The sequence below is a fragment of the Muntiacus reevesi genome, chromosome 22, assembly GCF_963930625.1.
Source record: "Muntiacus reevesi chromosome 22, mMunRee1.1, whole genome shotgun sequence".
In the NCBI taxonomy this organism is placed as follows: Eukaryota; Metazoa; Chordata; class Mammalia; order Artiodactyla; family Cervidae; genus Muntiacus; species Muntiacus reevesi.
This window is the reverse complement of record NC_089270.1, coordinates 15,087,241-15,106,685: the sequence shown is the minus strand read 5'-3', so window position 1 is coordinate 15,106,685 and position 19,445 is coordinate 15,087,241. Positions and strand designations below refer to the sequence as shown.

Sequence of the window (19,445 nt, the reverse complement as noted above, 5' to 3'; positions counted from 1 at the left end):
TGGGCTGCTGTCTATGGGGTCGCACAGTCAGACATGACTGAAGCGACTTAGCAGCAGCAGCAGCAAGTGAAAAAAAAAAAATTGAGCATTAAGGAAGGATATAAAGTCATACATATTCTATCCCATGGTATCCTTAGTAATAGTTAATTGACATAGAAATGGAGCCATGTGCAAGGTCAAGTTGCAACTTACTTGAGCTATGTACCATTTTATTCACTCTAATAAGGGCATTGGTTCTTATTTGTCTGTTGGGTAGATTGATGTGCCCATCTGAATCCCCAGGAAGCTTTTGGAAAGTACTGTGTAGAATCCTGTGCCCAGTCTCCAGAATTCACACAAAAATCCTGTGTATTAGGAAAGAGAAGGCCTCTGTGATTTCTCAGTTACCCCAAAGCCCTCAAAATCGAAGACTTTGTGACTGTTTGTCAAAAAAGCTGACACTTCGTGTCCTCACACTTGAAAATGTAACTGCAAGTAATAAAGATTGGAGAATAAAAAGAAGATGCAGAATTAGAGTTCTTGATGTTCAAAAGTTGAAAGAAAACTTTTCTTTATAATAGTCAAAATAATTTTTATTTTTGTGATCTGCAAAATATAAATTGTTTTAAGTTGTTGTTAGAGAGCAGGGCAGAAGGGTGTTTTTAAGACGTTGGACTGGTGGTCTAGAGTTAGCATTGTAAACAAATTCATATTAAGTATTGCAATTACCTTATCATAATGTTATTATATCTGATTTTTTGGAAATTCATATTTCCTATTCTTAATCCTCTTATATTCTAGAAGAAGTATGTGTGAGGCGAACGTGATAACCACTACACTACGGAAACTAGAAGAAGTATGTGAAACAGTTACAAAAGCATTATGTTGAGTATTTTGGCATATAATTTTGAGGTGTGCAGTTTTTACTGATGAGGATAAAGAAGGTTGGTGAGAAAGGTGAACGCTGAAGAAAAATGAGAGAGGGGAAAGTTAATATGTTAAAGGAACAACATGGGCAGTTTCTTCAGAATATGATAAGAATGCAGTGGAAAAATGTTTCTGCAGCTGTTTCCTTAATGCTGATCAGGTGGCCAAGGAGATTTGCTGAAAAGGAGGACAAATCCTTTGATACTTGCTGCCTTCTTTTCATATTGTTCAGTCATTTAAGCCCTATTGCTTTTAATAGTTATAACCAATATAGTTTTACTAATATAGATTATATGTATATCTTATGTATATGTGCACATGTGTTGTTGTTGTCCATTCACTAAATTGTGTCCAACTCTTTGCGACCCCATGGGCTGTAGCACATCGGGCTCCTCAGTCCTCCATTATCTCCAGGAATTTGTTCAAATTCATGTCTACAGAGTCAGTAATGCCATCCAACCATCTCATCCTCTGCCCCTCCTCCTCCTTTTGCCCTCAGTCTTTCCCAGCATCAAGGTCTTTTCCAGTGAGTCAATTCCACATCCGGTGGCCAAAGTAATCACAAAAGTTATTTTATATATACATATATATAAATCTTTTTTTTAAATTGGAATATAGTTAATTTAGTATTATGTTGGTTTTCGGTGTACAGCAGAGTTTTCAGTTACACATATACATATGTTCATTATCTTTTTAAGATTCTTTCCTCGTATAGGTATCTCAGAATATTGAATAGAGCTCAGTATTCTGGCCTGGAGAATTCCATGGACTGTATAGTCCATGGGGTCACAGAGAGTCGGACATGACTAAGCAACTTTCACTTTCACTTTTCCTGTGCTATAGAGTAGATTCTTGTACTATCTGTCTTTTATATAGTAGTATGTTTGTTTGTTCATCCCAGTCTTCTAATTTATCCCTCCCCCACCCATGTGTCCCCTTTGGTAATCATAAATTTCTTTTTGATATCTCTGTTTCTGTTTCAAATTAGATTCCACATATGAAGGATATCATATGAGATTTTGTCCTTCTCTGTCTGACTTCGCTTAGTGTGGCAATCTCTGGGTTCATCCTTACTGCTGCAAATGGCATTATTTCATTCTTTTTTATGGCTGAGTAATATTCCATTATATATATGTACCACATCTTCTTTATCCCTTTCTCTGTTGATGAACATTTAGGTTGCTTCCATGCCCTGGCTATTGTAAATAGTGCTGCAGTGAGCATCAGGGTATATGCATCCTTTCAAATTACAGTTTTCTCCAGATATATGCCCGGAAGTGAAATTGGTGGGTCATATGGTGAAACTCCAATACGTTGGCCACCAGATGCGAAGAGCTGACTCATTTGAAACGACCCTGATGCTGGGAAAGATTGAAGGCAGGAGGAGAAGGGTACAACAGATGATGAGATGGTTGGATGGCATCACCGACTCAATGGACATGTGTTTGAGTAAACTCCGGGAGTTGGTGATGGACATGGAGGCCTGGAGTGCTACAGTCCATGGGGTCGCAAAGAGTCAGACATGACTGAGAGACTGAACTGAACTGAACTGATAGTAACTGTATTTTTAGTTTTTAAAGGAACTTCCATATTGTTCTCCACAGTGGCTCTACCAATTTATATTCCCTCCAACGTTGTAGGAGGGATCCATTTTCTCTACATCCTCTCCAGCATTTATTGTTTGTAGGTTTTGTTATGATGACCATTCTGACTGGTGTGAGGTGATAACCTCATTGCAGTTTTGAGTTTCATTTCTGTAATAATTAGCGATGTTAAGCATCTTTTCATGTATTTGTTGGCCATCTGAATGTTGTCTTTGGAGAAATGTCTGTTTAGATTTCCACCCATTTTTTGATTGGATTGCTTGTTTTTTTTGACCTAGAACTGAATGGGCTGTTTGTATATTTTGGAAATTAATCCCTTGTCTGTTGCTTCATTTGCAAATATTTTCTCCCATTCTGAGGGTTGTCTGTCTTTTTGTTTATGGTTTCCTTTGATGTGCAGAATCGTTTAAGTTTAATTAGATCCCATTTGCTTATTTTTGTTTTTTTTTTTCCCCATTACTTTAGGAAGTGACTCAAAAAAGATAATGCTGCATTTTATGTCAAAGAGTGTTTTGCCTCTTTTCCTCTTACAGTTTTACAGTAACCAGCCTTACATTTAGGTCTTTGATCCATTTTGAGTTTATTTTTGTGTGCATGGTGATAGACAGTGTTCTGATTTCATTCTTTTACATGTAATTACCCACTTATTGAAGAGACTGTTTTTTCTCTATTGTGTATTTCTGCATCCTTTGTTATAGATTAATTGGCCATAGGTGCATGAGTTTATTTCTGGGCTTTCTATTCTGTTTCATTGATCTGCACTTTTGTTTATGTGCCAGCACCATAATGTTTGCATTGCTGTAGCTTTGTAGTATAGTCTTCAGTCAGGGAGTCTGATTCCCCCAGCTCTGTTTGTTTCTCAGGGTTGCTTTGGCTCTTTGGGGTCTTTTTTGTTTCCATATAAATTTTAGAACTTTTTGTTCTCATTATGTGAATTTTTTGTTCTCATTGTTTCATTGGTAAATTTGATAGGGATTGCTTTGAATCTGTAGATTGCCTTGGATACTATAACCATTTTGACAATATTGATTCTTCCAGCCCAAGAACAAGGTATATTCTTCCATCTGTGTTGTCTCCAATTTCTTTTATCAGCACCTTATATAGTTTTTAGAGAAGTCTTTTGCCTCTCTAGGGAGGTTTATTCCTAGGTATTTTATTCTTTTTGATGCAGTGGTAAATGGGATTATGTTTTTAATTTCTTTTTCTTATCTTCTGATGTTAGTGTGTAAGCATACAAGAGATTTGTGTATATTAATTTTGTATCCTGAAACATTGTTAAATTTATTAATGAGCTCTGATAGCTTTCTGGAACTATTTTTAGGATTTTCTATGTGTAATATCATGTCATCTGCAAACAATAACAGTTGTACTTCTTTTCCAATTTGGATTCCTTTTATTTATTTTTCTTCTTTAATCGCTGTGGCTAGGACTTCCAAAGGTATGTTGAATGAAAGTGATGACAGTGGACATCCTTGCCTTGTTCCTAATCTTAAAGGAGGATTTCTCAACAGCTTTTCACTGTTGAGAATGATGTTAGCTGTGGGTTTGTCATATGTGGCCTTTATTATGTTGAGGTTCGTGCATGCAAAGTCACTTCAGTTGTATCTAACTCTTTGTGATCCTATGGACCGTAGCTTGCCAGGCTCATCTGTCCATGGTATTCTCCAGGCAAGAATACTGGAGTGGGTTGCCATTTCCTTCTCCAATTACATTGAGGTAAGTTTCCTCTATACCCACTTTCTAGAGCGATTTTATCTTAAATGTATTGAATTTTGTTAAAAACTTTCTGCATCTGTTGAGATGATCATATGGCTTTTTATTCTTTAGTTTATTAATGTCTTACACTGATTGATCCACAGATATTGAAGTATCTTTGCATACCTGGAGTTAGTTGTATTTGGTCATGGTGTACAATTCTTTTAACATGCTGTTGGCTTTGGTTTGCTAGTATTATGTTGAATATTTTTGCATCTGTGTTCATCAGTGATACTGGCCTGTAGTTTTCTTTTTTGGTGGTATCTTTTCCTGGTTTAGGTAACAGGGTGATGGTGGCCTCATAGAATGAGCTTGGGAGTCTTCCTCTGCAATTTTTTGGAAGAGTTTTAGAAGTATAGATGTTAACTCTTCTTGAAATGTTTAATAGAATTTACCTGTGATGTCCTCTTGTCCTGGACTTCTGCTTGTTGTAAGTTTTCTAATTACTGTTTCAATTTCAGTACTTGTTATTGGTCTGTTCATTTTCTATTTCTTGCTGGTTCAGTCTTAGAAAGTTGTCTCTCTCTAAGAATTTGTCCATTTCTTTTTGATTGTCCACTTTATTGGACTAGTTGTTTATGATCCTTTGTATTTCTGTGGTATCAATTGCAACTTCTTTTTCATACCTAATTTTAGTTATTTGAATCCTCTGCCCCATCCTTTTTTTTTTGTTCCAGTGAATCTTAAATGATTTAATCACAAAACTTTACTATTAAGAAAATGTTAAAATATAAGGGATTTATTCTAACCTGTGTGTTTTTCTGTTTGTGCATTGTTACATCAGACCATTGACTTAACACTGTGTGTCTTTTTTTAATGCATGTATGAACTGAGTTTATGAGTGAATTCTGTGTGATAGAATGACTTCATCAGGTCCTTCAGAGTTTGAAACAGTGGACTCTGCATAGATTTTTGCCAAGTACTGTAATAGAACATGTATGTGTGTGCTCAGTTGCTCAGTCATGTCTAACTCTGTGACCCCATGGACTGTAGCCTGCCAAGTTCCTCTGTCCATGGAATTTTTCAGGCAAGAATACTGGGACGGGTTGCCATTTCCTACTCCAAAGGATCTTCCAGAGCTGAGGATCCTACCTGCATCTCTTGTGTCCCCTGCAGGGGACTTCTTTACCACTGAGCAACCAGGGAAGCTCATAATATGTGCTCAAATAGACCAAAGGACTTTTCAGGTCAAAATGGTTTCATTGTTATTCTGAGTTTTTAGATGATTTCCTGATACTTTCAGTTTTTTTGCCTAATCATGTTTGTTGCTCAGTTATGATCATTTCTTTAATTTTATACTGTAATTGCCAGGCCAAAAAATAAAATGAAGTGGACAATCTAAAGGAAATGAGAAGATCCCTCAGTGCAGGAAAAATGTGTAGATATGTCTTAGTTTAAAGGCACATCAGAAAAACATGCTAAGATATTTCTTTGCATATCAGATTTCTGCTTATTTCTAAGTTTGCCTCTAACTGCATAATATTTTGAGTAAGCAACTTTTTCTGTGGAATGTTGGTGAAAGTCTTTAAATAGAATCATTTGAGTACTGAAATCGATTCACATCAGGTTTACTCTTTCATAACAAAAGCATTCTTGAGGACAATCATCACACAACTAAAACATTATGGAACACCAAATTACAAGCTTCTGGAATTCTGTTTTTAAATCTTCTTTTGTTAGCATTCTTTGAGGGATTTTGAATACATTTGCTTTAAATTCTTCTCTTTTAGTTAGACAAGGAGGGTGAATTAGATTTTAGCCAGGACTCTAAATTTTCTCACACGAAGGTTTGCATAACCCTTTAAATTATTGAAAAATATATTTTGTGGTTTGTTTTCTAAAGAACATAGTGCTTAGATGTTGTGTGTGTGTTTTGGGAATTTGACAACAGTGTAGTTTGTTGTCACAGCTGCTTTAACTTTATTACCAGACATTTAAAAATTGCACTTGAGAACAGTGATAATATTTGTGTCATTTCTTTGTATGTGTGTTTTTTAACAAGTAAAAATATGACCCAGCTTGGTAATTGTGTTTCTCACTGCTCTCTACCATACCTCTGCTCCACGTTCTTGCTGTTCCTTGTACAAATTTAATAATTTCCTGATCACACGCTTTTGCTTTGGCTGCCTCTTTTTGGAATCTCCCCCTTAGCCAAGGTCAAATTGTACTCATTTTAAAGGCACATACAAAAAAAAATTAATTCTCTCTTCATTGTTACTGAAGTAATTTCCTCTAAATCCTCTTTTATATTCTTTTTTCCCTTTTAAATACCTTATACTTTCAATCTTATTTTTATTTTTTTAATACCTTTTATCTTTCCAATAATAATATGGACTCTCTCAGCATTGGACATGAATTGGAGCAAACTCCAGAAGATAGTGGAGGACAGAGGAGCCTGGTGTGCTGCAGTTTATGGGATCGCAAAGTCGGACACAACTTAGTGACTAAACAACAGCAACTATGAGCAAATGACTTGAAATTTTGCGAATATTATGTTTCTATATAAAAAGTGAAAGTGAAGTTGCTCAGTCATGTCTGACTCTCTGCAATCCTGTGGACTGTAGCTTACCAGGCTTCTCCATCCATGGGATTCTCCAGGCAGGAATACTGGAGTGGGTTGCCATTTCCTTCTTCCTGACCCAGGGATTGAACCCGGGTCTCCTGCACTGCAGGCAGACACTTTACCCTCTGAGCTGTTTAGATATATATACTACTTAAAATGATGGTATACTTTAGATGTTTGGTAAAAACTAACAAAAATCTATTGTTTAAAGCAAAAATTGAAAGATGCATTTCTTGTCAGTGTCATTTTTTTGACCTTCATTGTGCTGATAAGTGAATAAACAAACCTCTTAATTTCAAAGCTATGAGCAATTGTAGATAACTTCTACCTGCAGCAGTCTCTGTGGGGTGCCGCCCTGTAGAGAAGAGGGTAGGGTCGGTCTGTTGCCTGGGGCAGGGGGGAAGAGTGTGGTGGAGGTTTAGTCTCTAAGTCATGTCAAACTCTTTCAGTCCTACGGACTGTAACCCGCTAGTCTTTTCTCTACATGCAATTTCCCAGGCAAGAATACTAGAGTGAGTTGCCATGCCCTCCTCCAGGCGATCCTCCTGACCCAGGGATTAAACCCATGTCTCTTGCATTGCAGGCAGGCTCCTACATTGTAGGTAGATTCTTTTACCACTGAGCCACCAGAGGTCTGAGTGGATACTGACACCAAGAATGACGGGGCAGGACAGAGCATTTAGACTTCTGGATGGCACTCCTCCTTCTGTATTAGCCGTGATCCCTAATAGTTTATAAATTCAAATGGCAATAAGTATACCAGGAATCATAATTCTGACCCCAGATAAGTCTTACAGGAACTCCGCAAGAGAGTTGAAGTTTCAATTTCCTCTCTTAGGTTCAGGATTGGATGCTGGGCCAGTTGATAGAAAGACTGTTAAGTAAAAAATTAAAGTGGTGAAGTGGAGCTTGACAGTGATACACAAAAGAATTGTAAGAGAGAAAGTGTGACACCATACTTGTGTGAATGCCCCAGAAAAGAACAGCAAGCTGGAAGGAAAGACTGAGAAGGAGCAGTTGGTCTTAATGTTGGAGTAGCCCAGGGCGCAATCTTTCTTCTTGATTTCTTTTCAATCTTAACTTCACTTTTTGTTCATCTCAAACAGGTTTTTCATTACCATCTCTTAGGACAATGACTCCCAAAATATATCTCCAGTTCAGATCTTTCTCCTAGACTTGAGATCCAACTGCCTACTTGACACCTCCATTTGAATATTTAACAGATATCTTCAACTTAATAGGTCCCAAAGTAAAGTTGATTTCCTACCACTGTCTCCCAGCCCCTGCCCCAGAAACCTGTGCTGTTCCTATAGTCTCCTCAATCTCAGTTGATGACACACCATCCTTCCTGTTACTGAGACCAAAGTCCTGGAGTCATTCTGATTCTCCTCTTTCTCTCACTGCACATCCAGTCCATCAAGAAATTCTTGTTGTAAGTGTCTCTGAAATATACTGGCGTCCTAACAGGTTCTCACTACCACTGTGGTTCCAGGCCAGCATCATCTTACACCAGGTACCAGCGCACTGCCTTCGGAATTGTTCTCGTGTTTGTTCCCTTAGGGCTTTCCTGGTGGCTCCCCTGGTAAAGAACCCACTAGCAGTGTGGGAGACCCAGGTTCGATCCCTAGGTCAGGAAGATCCCCTGGAGAAGGGAATGGCCTTTAGTTGCTAATTTGAGAAGAATTGATCAAAGGCTATTTTATTATGTCTGTGACACACGTGAAATCTCAATATCATGAATAGCAACGTTTGGCAAAGAAAATATTGTTCTGCCTGGTTTGAGTTCTCTGGCTGAATTTTGTGGTATTTGTGCATGAGATACCCAAGAAGAAGCTTTAAAAAGAAAACGTGTAAAGTGGCTGAAAAGCAACAGTATACCTGGGCTTAACAGCCATGATGATTCATTGAAACTGATTTTGCCATGAGAGTTGTGAGTCTTGTTCTTAGCAACCTGATGTGTGGTTGAGTTGGAATATGAGGACCACTGATATGTCACTGGGCTTCAGGGCAATACAAGGCACACTGACTGAATAAGATGCATTCAAACACTTCTTTTCCTTGACGCAATTATAAAAGTACATGTTTCAAATTCATAAGAATGCAGGAGAATGTGTAGTTGCCTTTTTAACCTTCAAAGAGAAATGAATTTTAATAGTTTACTTTTTTGTCAACATAAGTCAAATTCTGCTGATTAGAATCTTGACCACAGATAGAGGTTTAAAGGTCAAAAAAGATCAATGATTCTCTTCTAATAGAAGTTTTTAGGAAAATATGTTTATTGTATATTCGATAAACTATTCCGTAGACTTCTGTCAGTTTCTTATGATTTGAGTTAGATAGCAGTATAACCCATTCAGATAGAATAATAACGTCACTGTCTGTCAGAGACCTTCTGTGACTTTGTTATAGAGATTTCTTGAGTCTGTAACTCAGTTTCATTTAGCAGTTACCTTAAAACCTGTACCAATTTCCTTTTGAAATGAGAGGTCAAAAATAAAGTTCCCTGTAATAAGTCTCTTTTATTGAGCCTAATGTATATAGTTTTACTTTTAGAAGAGGCCTGCTAAAATCTAAGGATTTTTAAAAAAATACTCTTTAAACTGAACTCTTAGGTGCCAATATAAACAAATATCTAAACAAAACAAAATTAGCGACCCCGCTGATCCCATTTGGTAGCATAGAAGCTACCTGAAATTCTCCTGAAGTGATGAACAAATGGAAACTAGACAAATATACATATTGATGCAAAAAAGAGATTTCCATTTTAGCTGGAAACTTTACTATTTGTAAATCTGATGAATTATCAAGGGAATTATTGTCTGTCAGTTTCAGGGCTCTATACTGTAAATCAGGCTCAACCTGGGATCCATAAATGGGCTCTAAGATCCATGAACACCTTTTGTTTATAGGGTTTTATATTTATGGGCAGTTTCCTTGAAAGGGTTTCTTGATCATAGTTTTCACCAAATCCTCAAAGGAATCCATGATCCCTTCCCCTACCACCAACATGTAAGGACTATTGATTCTTATTCATATCTCTGTATCACTGTGATGGAGTATTTGAACCAAGTTCACTCTTAGACTAACAATGAATGTTCTCTAGTTTCTAAAATCTGCCCTCTAGTCTAAGTTTGAAAGGCTAAGTCAGATCCAGATCCATGGTTGTTGATAATGCTAACAGTAGTAGATGCATGAAACCTTGTCTCTTTTTATAGCATGTTGATTTAGTGTATGTAACTGCACGTATCTATGACTATGCTGGGATATTCATTTAAGTGATCTATAATTGCTTAATTTTAAACATCTATCTTTTTTTTTTTTTCTTTTCATTCTGTGCGGTTACAAAGCAGTAAGCATAGCTGACCCTGCTGCTCTTGGCTTCATCATTTCTCCATGGTCTCTGCTGCTCCTGCCGTCTGGCAGCGTGTCATTTACAGATGAAAATATTTCCAATCAGGATCTTCGTGCATTCACTGCACCAGAGGTTCTTCAAAGTCAATCACTCACTTCTCTCTCCGATGTTGAAAAGGTAACATTAAGTGTTTTTTTTTTTTTTTGGCTTGATTTTGTTTTGGTGGGTGTAGGAAAAATAGACACTGGAGTACCCTACATCAACTCTCTGAAAAACTCATTGAATTTTAAGTAATCATGAAATCACTTATATATGGAATCTAAAAAATACAACAAACTAGTGAATTAAACAAAAAAAGAAATAGACTCACACATGCAGAGAATAAACTAGTGGTTAGCAGTGGAGAGAGGGAAGTGGGGAGGGATAAGAAAAGGGGAGAGGAGTAAGAGGTACAAAGTATTAGGTATAGAACAAGCTATAAGGGTATGCCGTACAACATGGGGAATATAGCCAAATATTTTATAGTAACTATAGATGGAGCATAACCTTGAAAAACTGAATCACTGTATTGCACACCTTTAACTTACATAATATGGTGTAGTATTATAAGTGAAAGTGAAAGTCGGTCAGTTGTATCTGACTCTTTGTGACCCTATGGACTATACAGTCCATGGAATTCTCTAGACCAGGATACTGGAATGGGTAGCCTTCTTCTCCAGGGGATCTTCCCAATCGAGCAATCGAACCCAGGTCTCCCACATTGCAGGTAGATTCTTTACCAGCTGAGCCACCAGGGAAGTCCAAGAATACTGGAGTGGGCAGCCTCTCCTTTCTCCAGGGGATCTTCCTAACCCAGGAATTGAACCGGGGTCTCCTGCATTGCAGGCAAATTCTTTACCAGGGAAGCCCTGGTAAAGGGCTTTGAGCTACCAGGGAAGCCCCCTGGTATTATAGTATGCTTCAACTAAAAAATAAAATGGCCATGTATTTCAGTAAGTTCATATTTAAGAATTCAAAGTAATTTTATAAAAATGTATAGATCTAAGAAAAAACATTAAAAAAATGTGAGCCTTTATTAATTCAAGGTTTACAATACTTATTAAATGCCTGCTATGTATAAAACACTGGGCTTGTGAGGAAGATACAAAAATAACTAGAAGATGGATCCTGATCATTATATGTAGAACAATAAGGTAAATACAAATAAATGCTGTATAGAGGGATAGAGTTTAGAAGAGGAGCAATTTTCTGTTTAGAATGGTACAGCAGAGAAGGTAGCATTTCTGTTGGCATATGAAGAGTGACTAGAATTTAGAAGTCCATCCTAAAGGAAATCAGTCCTGAATATTCCTTGGAGGGACTGATGCTGAAACTCCAATACTTTGGCCACCTGATGAGAAGAACTAACTCATTTGAAAAGACCCTGATGCTGGGAAAAATTGAAGGCGGGAGGAGAAGGGGATGACAGAGGATGAGATGGCTGGATGGCATCACTGACTCAATGGACATGAATTTGAGTAAACTCTGGGAGTTGGTGATGGACAGGGAGGCCTGGCGTGCTGCAGTCCATGGGATCGCAAAGAGTCAGACATGACTGAGCAACTGAACTGAACTGAGAATTTAGAAAATTGAAAAATAGGTAGGAATGGGGATTCCACTCAGGGTTGCTGTGCTGAGAGCAGGAGATTGTGCCCTCTGATGGGGAGTGTTTGGTCAACTGGTTAGCCTCGAGCATCCGCTCCGTGGAAGGCTGTGTTTAAAGGGAGACAACAGGTCAGAATGAAGAAGACAGTGAATACTGGAACCTAAAACTTTCTTCTGGGACATATTTTCAGGAGAGTGATGTGATGTGATTTGTTACCTCCAAGTTTGATGAAAGTGGATAAATGAGATGAAAAACTATGTAGGAATCTAACTGGGGCATTTTAATAATCGGAGGGAAAGAACTAAAAATTGTATAAGGCCTTGGGGACATACAGGTGGGGATGATCGGGTTATAGTGGAAGCAAAGCTAAAAGAGTTTCACAGTTGATTTGATGAAACAATGAAGAAGGAAATGTTTATGATAAGAATATCCAGTCTGAGAACAGCAGTGCCACTGATATTTGAAGATCTAATTTCAAGGCTAATTTCTAATTTCAAGGCTCTGAAAAGAAAATTTTGGAATAAATGTGTGTATTATGTGTAGCAAGCTGTGATAATTTTTATTTATTTTTGGCCATACCGTGTGGCTTGTGAGATCTTCGTTCCCTGACTAGGGATTGAACCAAGGCCCTTGGCAGTGAAGGCACAGCGTCCAAACCACCGGAGCACCAGGGAATTCCCAAGCTGTGATAACGTAGATAGGGAACTTTGGAGAAATCAGAATTGGCTATGGATATCATTTCTCATACATCAGTGCATGTAAGTGCAAAAACTAACCTAATAGTTTCCTAGTAGTAAAACTGTTAAATTAGAGGATGTGCATTTAAAATTTTCACATGTAGCTGACCCTTGAACAACTGTGATTTGAACTGCATGGACCCACCCATGTGAATATTCTTCTCAATAGTAAGTACTCCAGTTCTACATGATCCTCAGTTGGTTGAATCTGCAGATGCAGAACCACTGATCCAGAAAACCAAGCCTGCCTTTTACACAGATTTTCTAATGTGAGGAAGACCTCTTGATTTGAGCCACTGATTATATATCTGAAATAAGACTGATGAGAATTAGTAGAGGATCCAGTTTTATCTACCTTTTATATTCCGTGAGCTGCTTAAGAATTTGGGAAGGTACATGCAAAGCAACCAGTGAATAGAAACTATAGTTATGAGGTGGAGGTAATGCTTAAGGCATTAACCCTAAGAAATTTCCCATTATGTGCAAAGAGGGCTTTATTTATTGCAAAGGACTTTATTTAACACAGTATGTAGTGTTGGTAGTTTTGTATCATGAAGGTATTTATACTGGTAGTGTTTTATTAAACTAGATAGCATATATATAGCTATGTATATTTAAATAATGTGCATCCATTCTGTGTATTCTGTGATTCCTTTAATAATAAGATTTTTAAAGATAGAAGTTAATTGGAATATTGGAGATAGGCATGATGTGTGTGTAAATTATTTAACCCTTGAGATTTCTGAACCTTTACTGAGCTTCAGGATATCTACAAACCAGTGAAGTGATGTACTAAGTTTTATGTGTCTGAGCACTTTGGGGGCTGGGTGTCCTTCAAACTGGGTTATCAGTCTCTCAGGTGGGTCTGGTGACCTAAGAATCACTGCAGTAGAATCACAAATGTCTTAGTTTTAAAAATTGCTGCTGAATTATAAGTAAGTTTTCTCTAGGTAAGAAAAAATTTTGCACAAGTGTTTATGAATTCTCTCTGCAAGGTATTTAAAATCCACAATTGAAAAACCGCTTAATAGTTGCACGAGGGCTTTTCTGACTTGCTGAGGGCTCTCCCAGTTTGCCCTGCGATATCAGAATACCCAGATAGTAAACCTCCCATGTATTTAGGTACAACTGTTAGATCCTGAGTTTGGGAAAGTGATTGAAGCTTCCTTATTATTAGGCTAGGTGCTCAGAATCAAGTGTTGGGGATGCGATGGGCATTGTTCCATTCCTACAAAGTTGCCAACTATATTCTGACATCTTGAGAAAGAGGATGGTAAAGGCATTTCATAGTTTCCTGAGTTAAGGATATGCCATTTTTAACTTGTTCTCAACAAATGCTTGCTATTGATAGTATATGAAATTGTTTTTTAAATATATGATACTTAAAGTCTAGCTTATGAATAATAATGAATACTTAGTAAGATCTTGACCCATGAAAATGTTTCCTTCATTCAATGGAACTTGTTTTGTAAACTGCATATATTCAGTTGTATGAAAAAAAGTTTACCTTACCACCAGCTGTATAACATAGACACTTTGCATTTATTTTCCCTAAAATTTTACTTTTCCAGATAGCATGCCCCATTATTTAAATAACTAGACAAGTTTATACAGGTCACACAAAGCTTTTTGATTCTCTGGCTTTTCTCTTCAGTGAGTAATTGTTTACTTCCTACTTGCTCGGCACATGGTTAATTTGGCAATTCTTTTGAAATCATTTTTTTAGGACTAGAACCTGAATCAAATTCTCCTCTTGAAGAGAAAAATCTCTTCAAGATTATTGGACATGCGCCAGGGATTTGTACTATGTTCCTGGTGAACTAAAGGGATCTTAGGTTAAGTGTTTATTGCTACAAACTTACAGTGTAAGTACTCAAATGAACTAGTTTTAAAGACCAGAAATAAATAAATAAATAAAGACCAAATGCCTTTAACCACACTATACTACATTTATTCTATATTAATTCTTATTAAACCATCCTCTCTCCCCTCCTTCCCATTTGTTCCCATTTATCCTTAAATTTGACAAGTATAGTTATTATACACAGGTATTTGAAGAAACTCCAGGGCTATCTAGTAGCAGAGTCCAACATTTAATGACAGAATTAAATTAAAAATTTAAATGCTAAGGTTGTAGAGATATCATCTCACACCCGATAGGCTGACCACTATCAAAAGAACAGAAAATAACATGTGTTGGTGAGGATATAGAGAAGCTGGAACTTCTGTTTGCATTTCTGGGAATGTAAAGTGGTATAGTCATTATGAAAAACAGCATGGCAGCTCCTCAGAAAAGTTAAAAATAGAACTACTGTGTGATACAGCATCTCACTTTTGGGTATATACCCAAAAGAACTTGAAGCAAGGTGTAGATGGCAGGTATGGCATAGAACAGTGGTTCTCACACTTTATCCTGCATCAGAATCACCGGAAGGACTTGATAAAACACAGACTGCAGGGCTTACCTCCAGGATCTCTGGTTGAGCAGGTCTGGGGCAGGGTCTGAGAACTCGCTTTTCTACCAAGTTCCCAGGAGATGCTGATGCGGCTGACTGGGGAATAACTCTTTGAGAACCACTGGTATAGAGCCGAAAGCTAAATATGATGATACCTGTTTACTGCTTAGAACAGTCCCCAGCATAGAGTAAGCACCCACTGAGCATTATCAATCACTGTTATGTTAAGTGCTGTCCTAGGTCCTGGGATAAAAGGATGGATAGGACAAAGTCGTTTCATTCAGAGTTCATGTTCAAGCCCATTATAACTGTAAAGACAAAAAACATATTTCTCTTTCCCCAACTCTGTTGTGTGGTGTTTTTTGTTTGTTTGTTTGTTTTTTTAATGTCACAGTTTCTTGTATCTTTATCTCTGACTCCTGCCTTTCCATAAATCCACTTAATTGCCTAAATTTCTCAAGTCATCTTCCCAAGTCCAGCCATTCTATCCTCTCCTCTTCAGCTCTATTGCCAGGGCTATGGTAGGGTCCCCATTTCCTTTCTCTTGAACTTTTATCATAATCTCCTAACTTATTTCTGCTTCTTGACTATTTACCCAACTGCTATCAGATTAACCTCTCTGATCCTGTCTTTTTTTTTTTTTCTTCAAAAACCTTCTGCTTTTTTTACCCAGTTAAGTACAGATTCCTTTGCAAAACCTAGAAAACCTCTCCAGAGTTTGATTCCAACTATATTTCATATATATTTCATATATTTCACTCCTCTCTTTCATATGCACAAGTTGTAGTCAGTGATTATTAGACAGGTTCTATGTTCTGTGGCTTCACTCTTTTGTATAAGAGTGTCCTTCCCCCTCTGCATACTCACATCCTATGTACCAACCATTCTTTCAATGACCGTCTCTTGAAGACTTAGATATTCAGCACTATATTAGGCCATAGGTTTACAGAGATATTGAATAAGAAATAGTCTTTGTCCTCAAAGGGCAAGTAGTAATGTAAGCATCAGTAATGGAGAGACAGACAAAAAGCAATTAATAATAATAATAATAATGAAAATACAAGGATAGTAAGTCTGTACAAAATATTAAGAAAACACAGAAAGAGGACACATAACCTGTATTCAAGTCTCAGTTCAAACTCCCCCTACTTTAAATTTCTTCCCTAATCAGAAATAATCATGTCTTTTTTGAATTTCCCTAGTACAAATTTACCACTTCTTTCTTTAATTGATTCACACATATATATTCCTATGTCTTTCCTCTTAGATTTCTGATTCTAGGACCGGTAATACAGACTAAAGCTGTGGTTTTCAATCAAAGGCAGTTTTACCTCCCAGGGGACATTTGGCAATTTCTGGAGACATTTTTAGTTTTCATAGCTAGTGGGGGCTGGTGGGAGGAGGAGGAAGGTAGTATACTGGCATCTAGTGAGTAAAGGCCAAGGATGCTGCTCTTATCTACACAGAATAAATATCCACAGTACCGCTCTCCACAGTAAAGATCCCAAATGTCAGTGGTGCTGTGGATGGTCAGACCTGGTTTAGAGAGTAAGAGTATGGCTCAGGAGCTAGAATTTTAATCCTGCCTCTAGCACTTGACTAGCTGTGTGACCTGGGACAAATTACTCTTCCTCTCTGTAACACTGAGTGAACTAAAATGTAAGCCTGACATAGTAAACATTATGTTCAGTTCAGTTGCTCAGTCATCTCCGACTCTTTGCGACCCCATGAACTGCAGCATGCCAGGCCTCCCTGTCCATCACCAACTCCCAGCCAAACCCATGTCCATTGAATTGGTGATGCCATCCAACCATCTCATCCCCTATCATCCCCTTTTCCTACTCCCTCAATCTTTCCCAGCATCAGGGTCTTTTCAAATGAGTAAGCTCTTCGCATCAGGTGGCCAAAGTATTGGAGTTTCAGCTTCAACATCGGTCCTTCCAATGAACACCCAGGACTGATCTCCTTTAGGATGGACTGGTTGGATCTCCTTGCAGTCCAAGGGACTCTCAAAAGTCTTCTCCAACATCACAGTTCAAAAGCATCAATTTGTCAGCGCTCAGCTTTCTTTATAGTCCAACTTTCACATCTATACGTGACCACTGGAAAAACCATAGCCTTGACTAGACGGACCTTTGTTGGCAAAGTAATGCCTCTGCTTTTTAATATTCTGTCTAGGTTGGTCATAACCTTACTCCCTTCCAAGGAGTAAGCGTCTTTTAATTTCATGGCTGCAGTCACCATCTGCAGTGATTTTGGAGCCCAGAAAAATAAAGTCAGCCACTGTTTCCTCTGTTTCCCCATCTATTTGCCATGAAGTGATGAAACTGGATGCCATGATCTTAGTTTTCTGAATGTTGAGCCTTAAGCCAACTTTTTCACTCTCCTCCTTCACTTTCATCAAGAGGCTCTTTAGTTCTTCACTTTCTGCCATAAGGGTGGTGTCACCTGCATATCTGAGGTTATTGATATTTCTCCCGGCAATCTTGATTCCAGTTTGTGCTTCCTCCAGCCCAGGTCTCTCATGATGTACTCTACATATAAGTTAAATAAGCAGGGTAACAATATACAGCCTTGACGTACTCCTTTTCCTATTTGGAACCAGTCTGTTGTTCCATGTCCAGTTCCAGCTGTTGCTTCCTGACCTGCATACAGGTTTCTCAAGAGGTGGTCTGGTATTCCCATCTCTTTCAGAATTTTCCACAGTTTATTGTGATCCATACAGTCAAAGGCTTTGGCATAGTCAATAAAGCAGAAATAGATGTTTTTCTGGAACTCTCTTGCTTTTTCGATGATCCCGCAGATGTTGGCGATTTGATCTCTGGTTCCTCTGCCTTTTCTAAAACCAGCTTGAACATCTGGAAGTTCATGGTTCATGTATTGCTGAAGCCTGGCTTGGAGAATTTTGAGCATTACTTTACTAGTGTGTGAGATGAGTGCAATTGTGAGGTAGTTTGAGCATTCTTTGGCATTGCCTTTCTTTGGGATTGGAATGTAAACTGACCTTTTCCAGTCCTGTGGCCACTGCTGAGTTTTCCAAATTTGCTGGTGTATTGAGTGCAGCACTTCCACAGCATCATCTTTCAGGATTTGAAATAGCTCAACTGGAATTCCATCACCTCCACTAGCTTTGTTCGTAGTGATGCTTCGTAAGGCCCACTTGACTTCACATTCCAGGATATCTGGCTCTAGGTGAGTGATCACACCATCGTGATTATCTGGATCGTGAAGATCTTTTTTGTATAGTTCTTCTGTGTATTCTTGCCACCTCTTCTTAATATCTTCTGCTTCTATTACGTCCCTACCATTTCTGTACTTTATTGAGCCCATCTTTACATGAAATGTTCCCTTGGTATCGCTAATTTTCTTGAAGAGATCTCTATAGTCTTTCCCATTCTATTGTTTTCCTCTATTCCTTTGCATTGATCACTGAGGAAGGCTTTCTTATCTCTCCTTGCTATTCTTTGGAACTCTGCATTCAAATGGATATATCTTTCCTTTTCTCCTTTGTTTTTCACTTCCCTTCTTTTCACAGCTATTTGTAAGGCCTTTTCAGACAGCCATTTTGCTTTTTTGCGTTTCTTTTTCTTGGGAATGGTCTTGATTCCTGTCTCCTGTACAATGTCACAAACCTCCATCCATAGTTCATCAGGCACTCTGTCGGATCTAGTCCCTTAAATCTATTTCTCACTTCCACTGTATAGTCATAAAGGATTTGATTTAGGTCATACCTGAATGGTCTAGTGGTTTTCTCCACTTTCTTCAGTTTCAGTCTGAATTTGGCAATAAGGAGTTAATGATCTGAGCCACAGTCAGCTCCCGGTCTTGTTTTTGCTGACTGTATAGAGCTTCTCCATCTTTGGCTGCAAAGAATATAATCAGTCTGATTTCGGTGTTGACCATCTGGTGATGTCCATGTGTAGAGTCTTCTCTTGTGTTGTTGGAAGAGGGTGTTTGCTATGGCCAGTGCTTTCTCTTGACAGAACTCTATTAGCCTTTGCCCTGCTTCATTCTGTACTCCAAGGCCAAATTTGCTTGTTACTCCAGGTGTTTCTTGACTTCCTACTTTTGCATTCCAGTCCCCTATAATGAAAATGTCATACCTGCCTGCTATTAATATTCTTATATATTAGTATATGGTAGTAGTATTACTGATACTGGGATGAGATGCTTTTATCTTGCCACAATCCCTAGCTTAGTGACTTTCAGAAAAAATGTTGAATGACCAAATGGATAGTTAATTAGCTCTTCTATAAATGCTATCTTTTAGAACCAGTTCCTTTATCTTTTCATGGAACCCTGTGTGTGAAACATCATGATCAAAAGCACCCACTTCTATAAGAAAATCCTGGCTTGCTATTGTACTAAGGGAGGGGAATAGATGTTCTCTGCATTATCCACAAGAAACAGATAGATACCAAGATCTT

General features: G+C 38.0%; 1 protein-coding gene across 11 annotated transcripts in view; it reads left to right on the top strand.

Moving 5' to 3' along the window:
- Positions 1-19,445, top strand: part of PTPN13 (protein tyrosine phosphatase non-receptor type 13) — a 217,145-nt gene that overhangs the window by 66,433 nt on the left and 131,267 nt on the right. For 7 of the 11 annotated variants that reach the window (XM_065914101.1, XM_065914103.1, XM_065914099.1 and 4 more), the window contains one exon: positions 10,176-10,357. In XM_065914101.1, the coding sequence (XP_065770173.1) occupies positions 10,176-10,357 (182 nt within the window). Of the gene's footprint in view, positions 1-10,175; positions 10,358-12,538; positions 12,584-19,445 lie in introns of those variants that run through there. The other 4 variants (XM_065914102.1, XM_065914100.1, XM_065914110.1 and 1 more) reach the window with 2 other exon arrangements.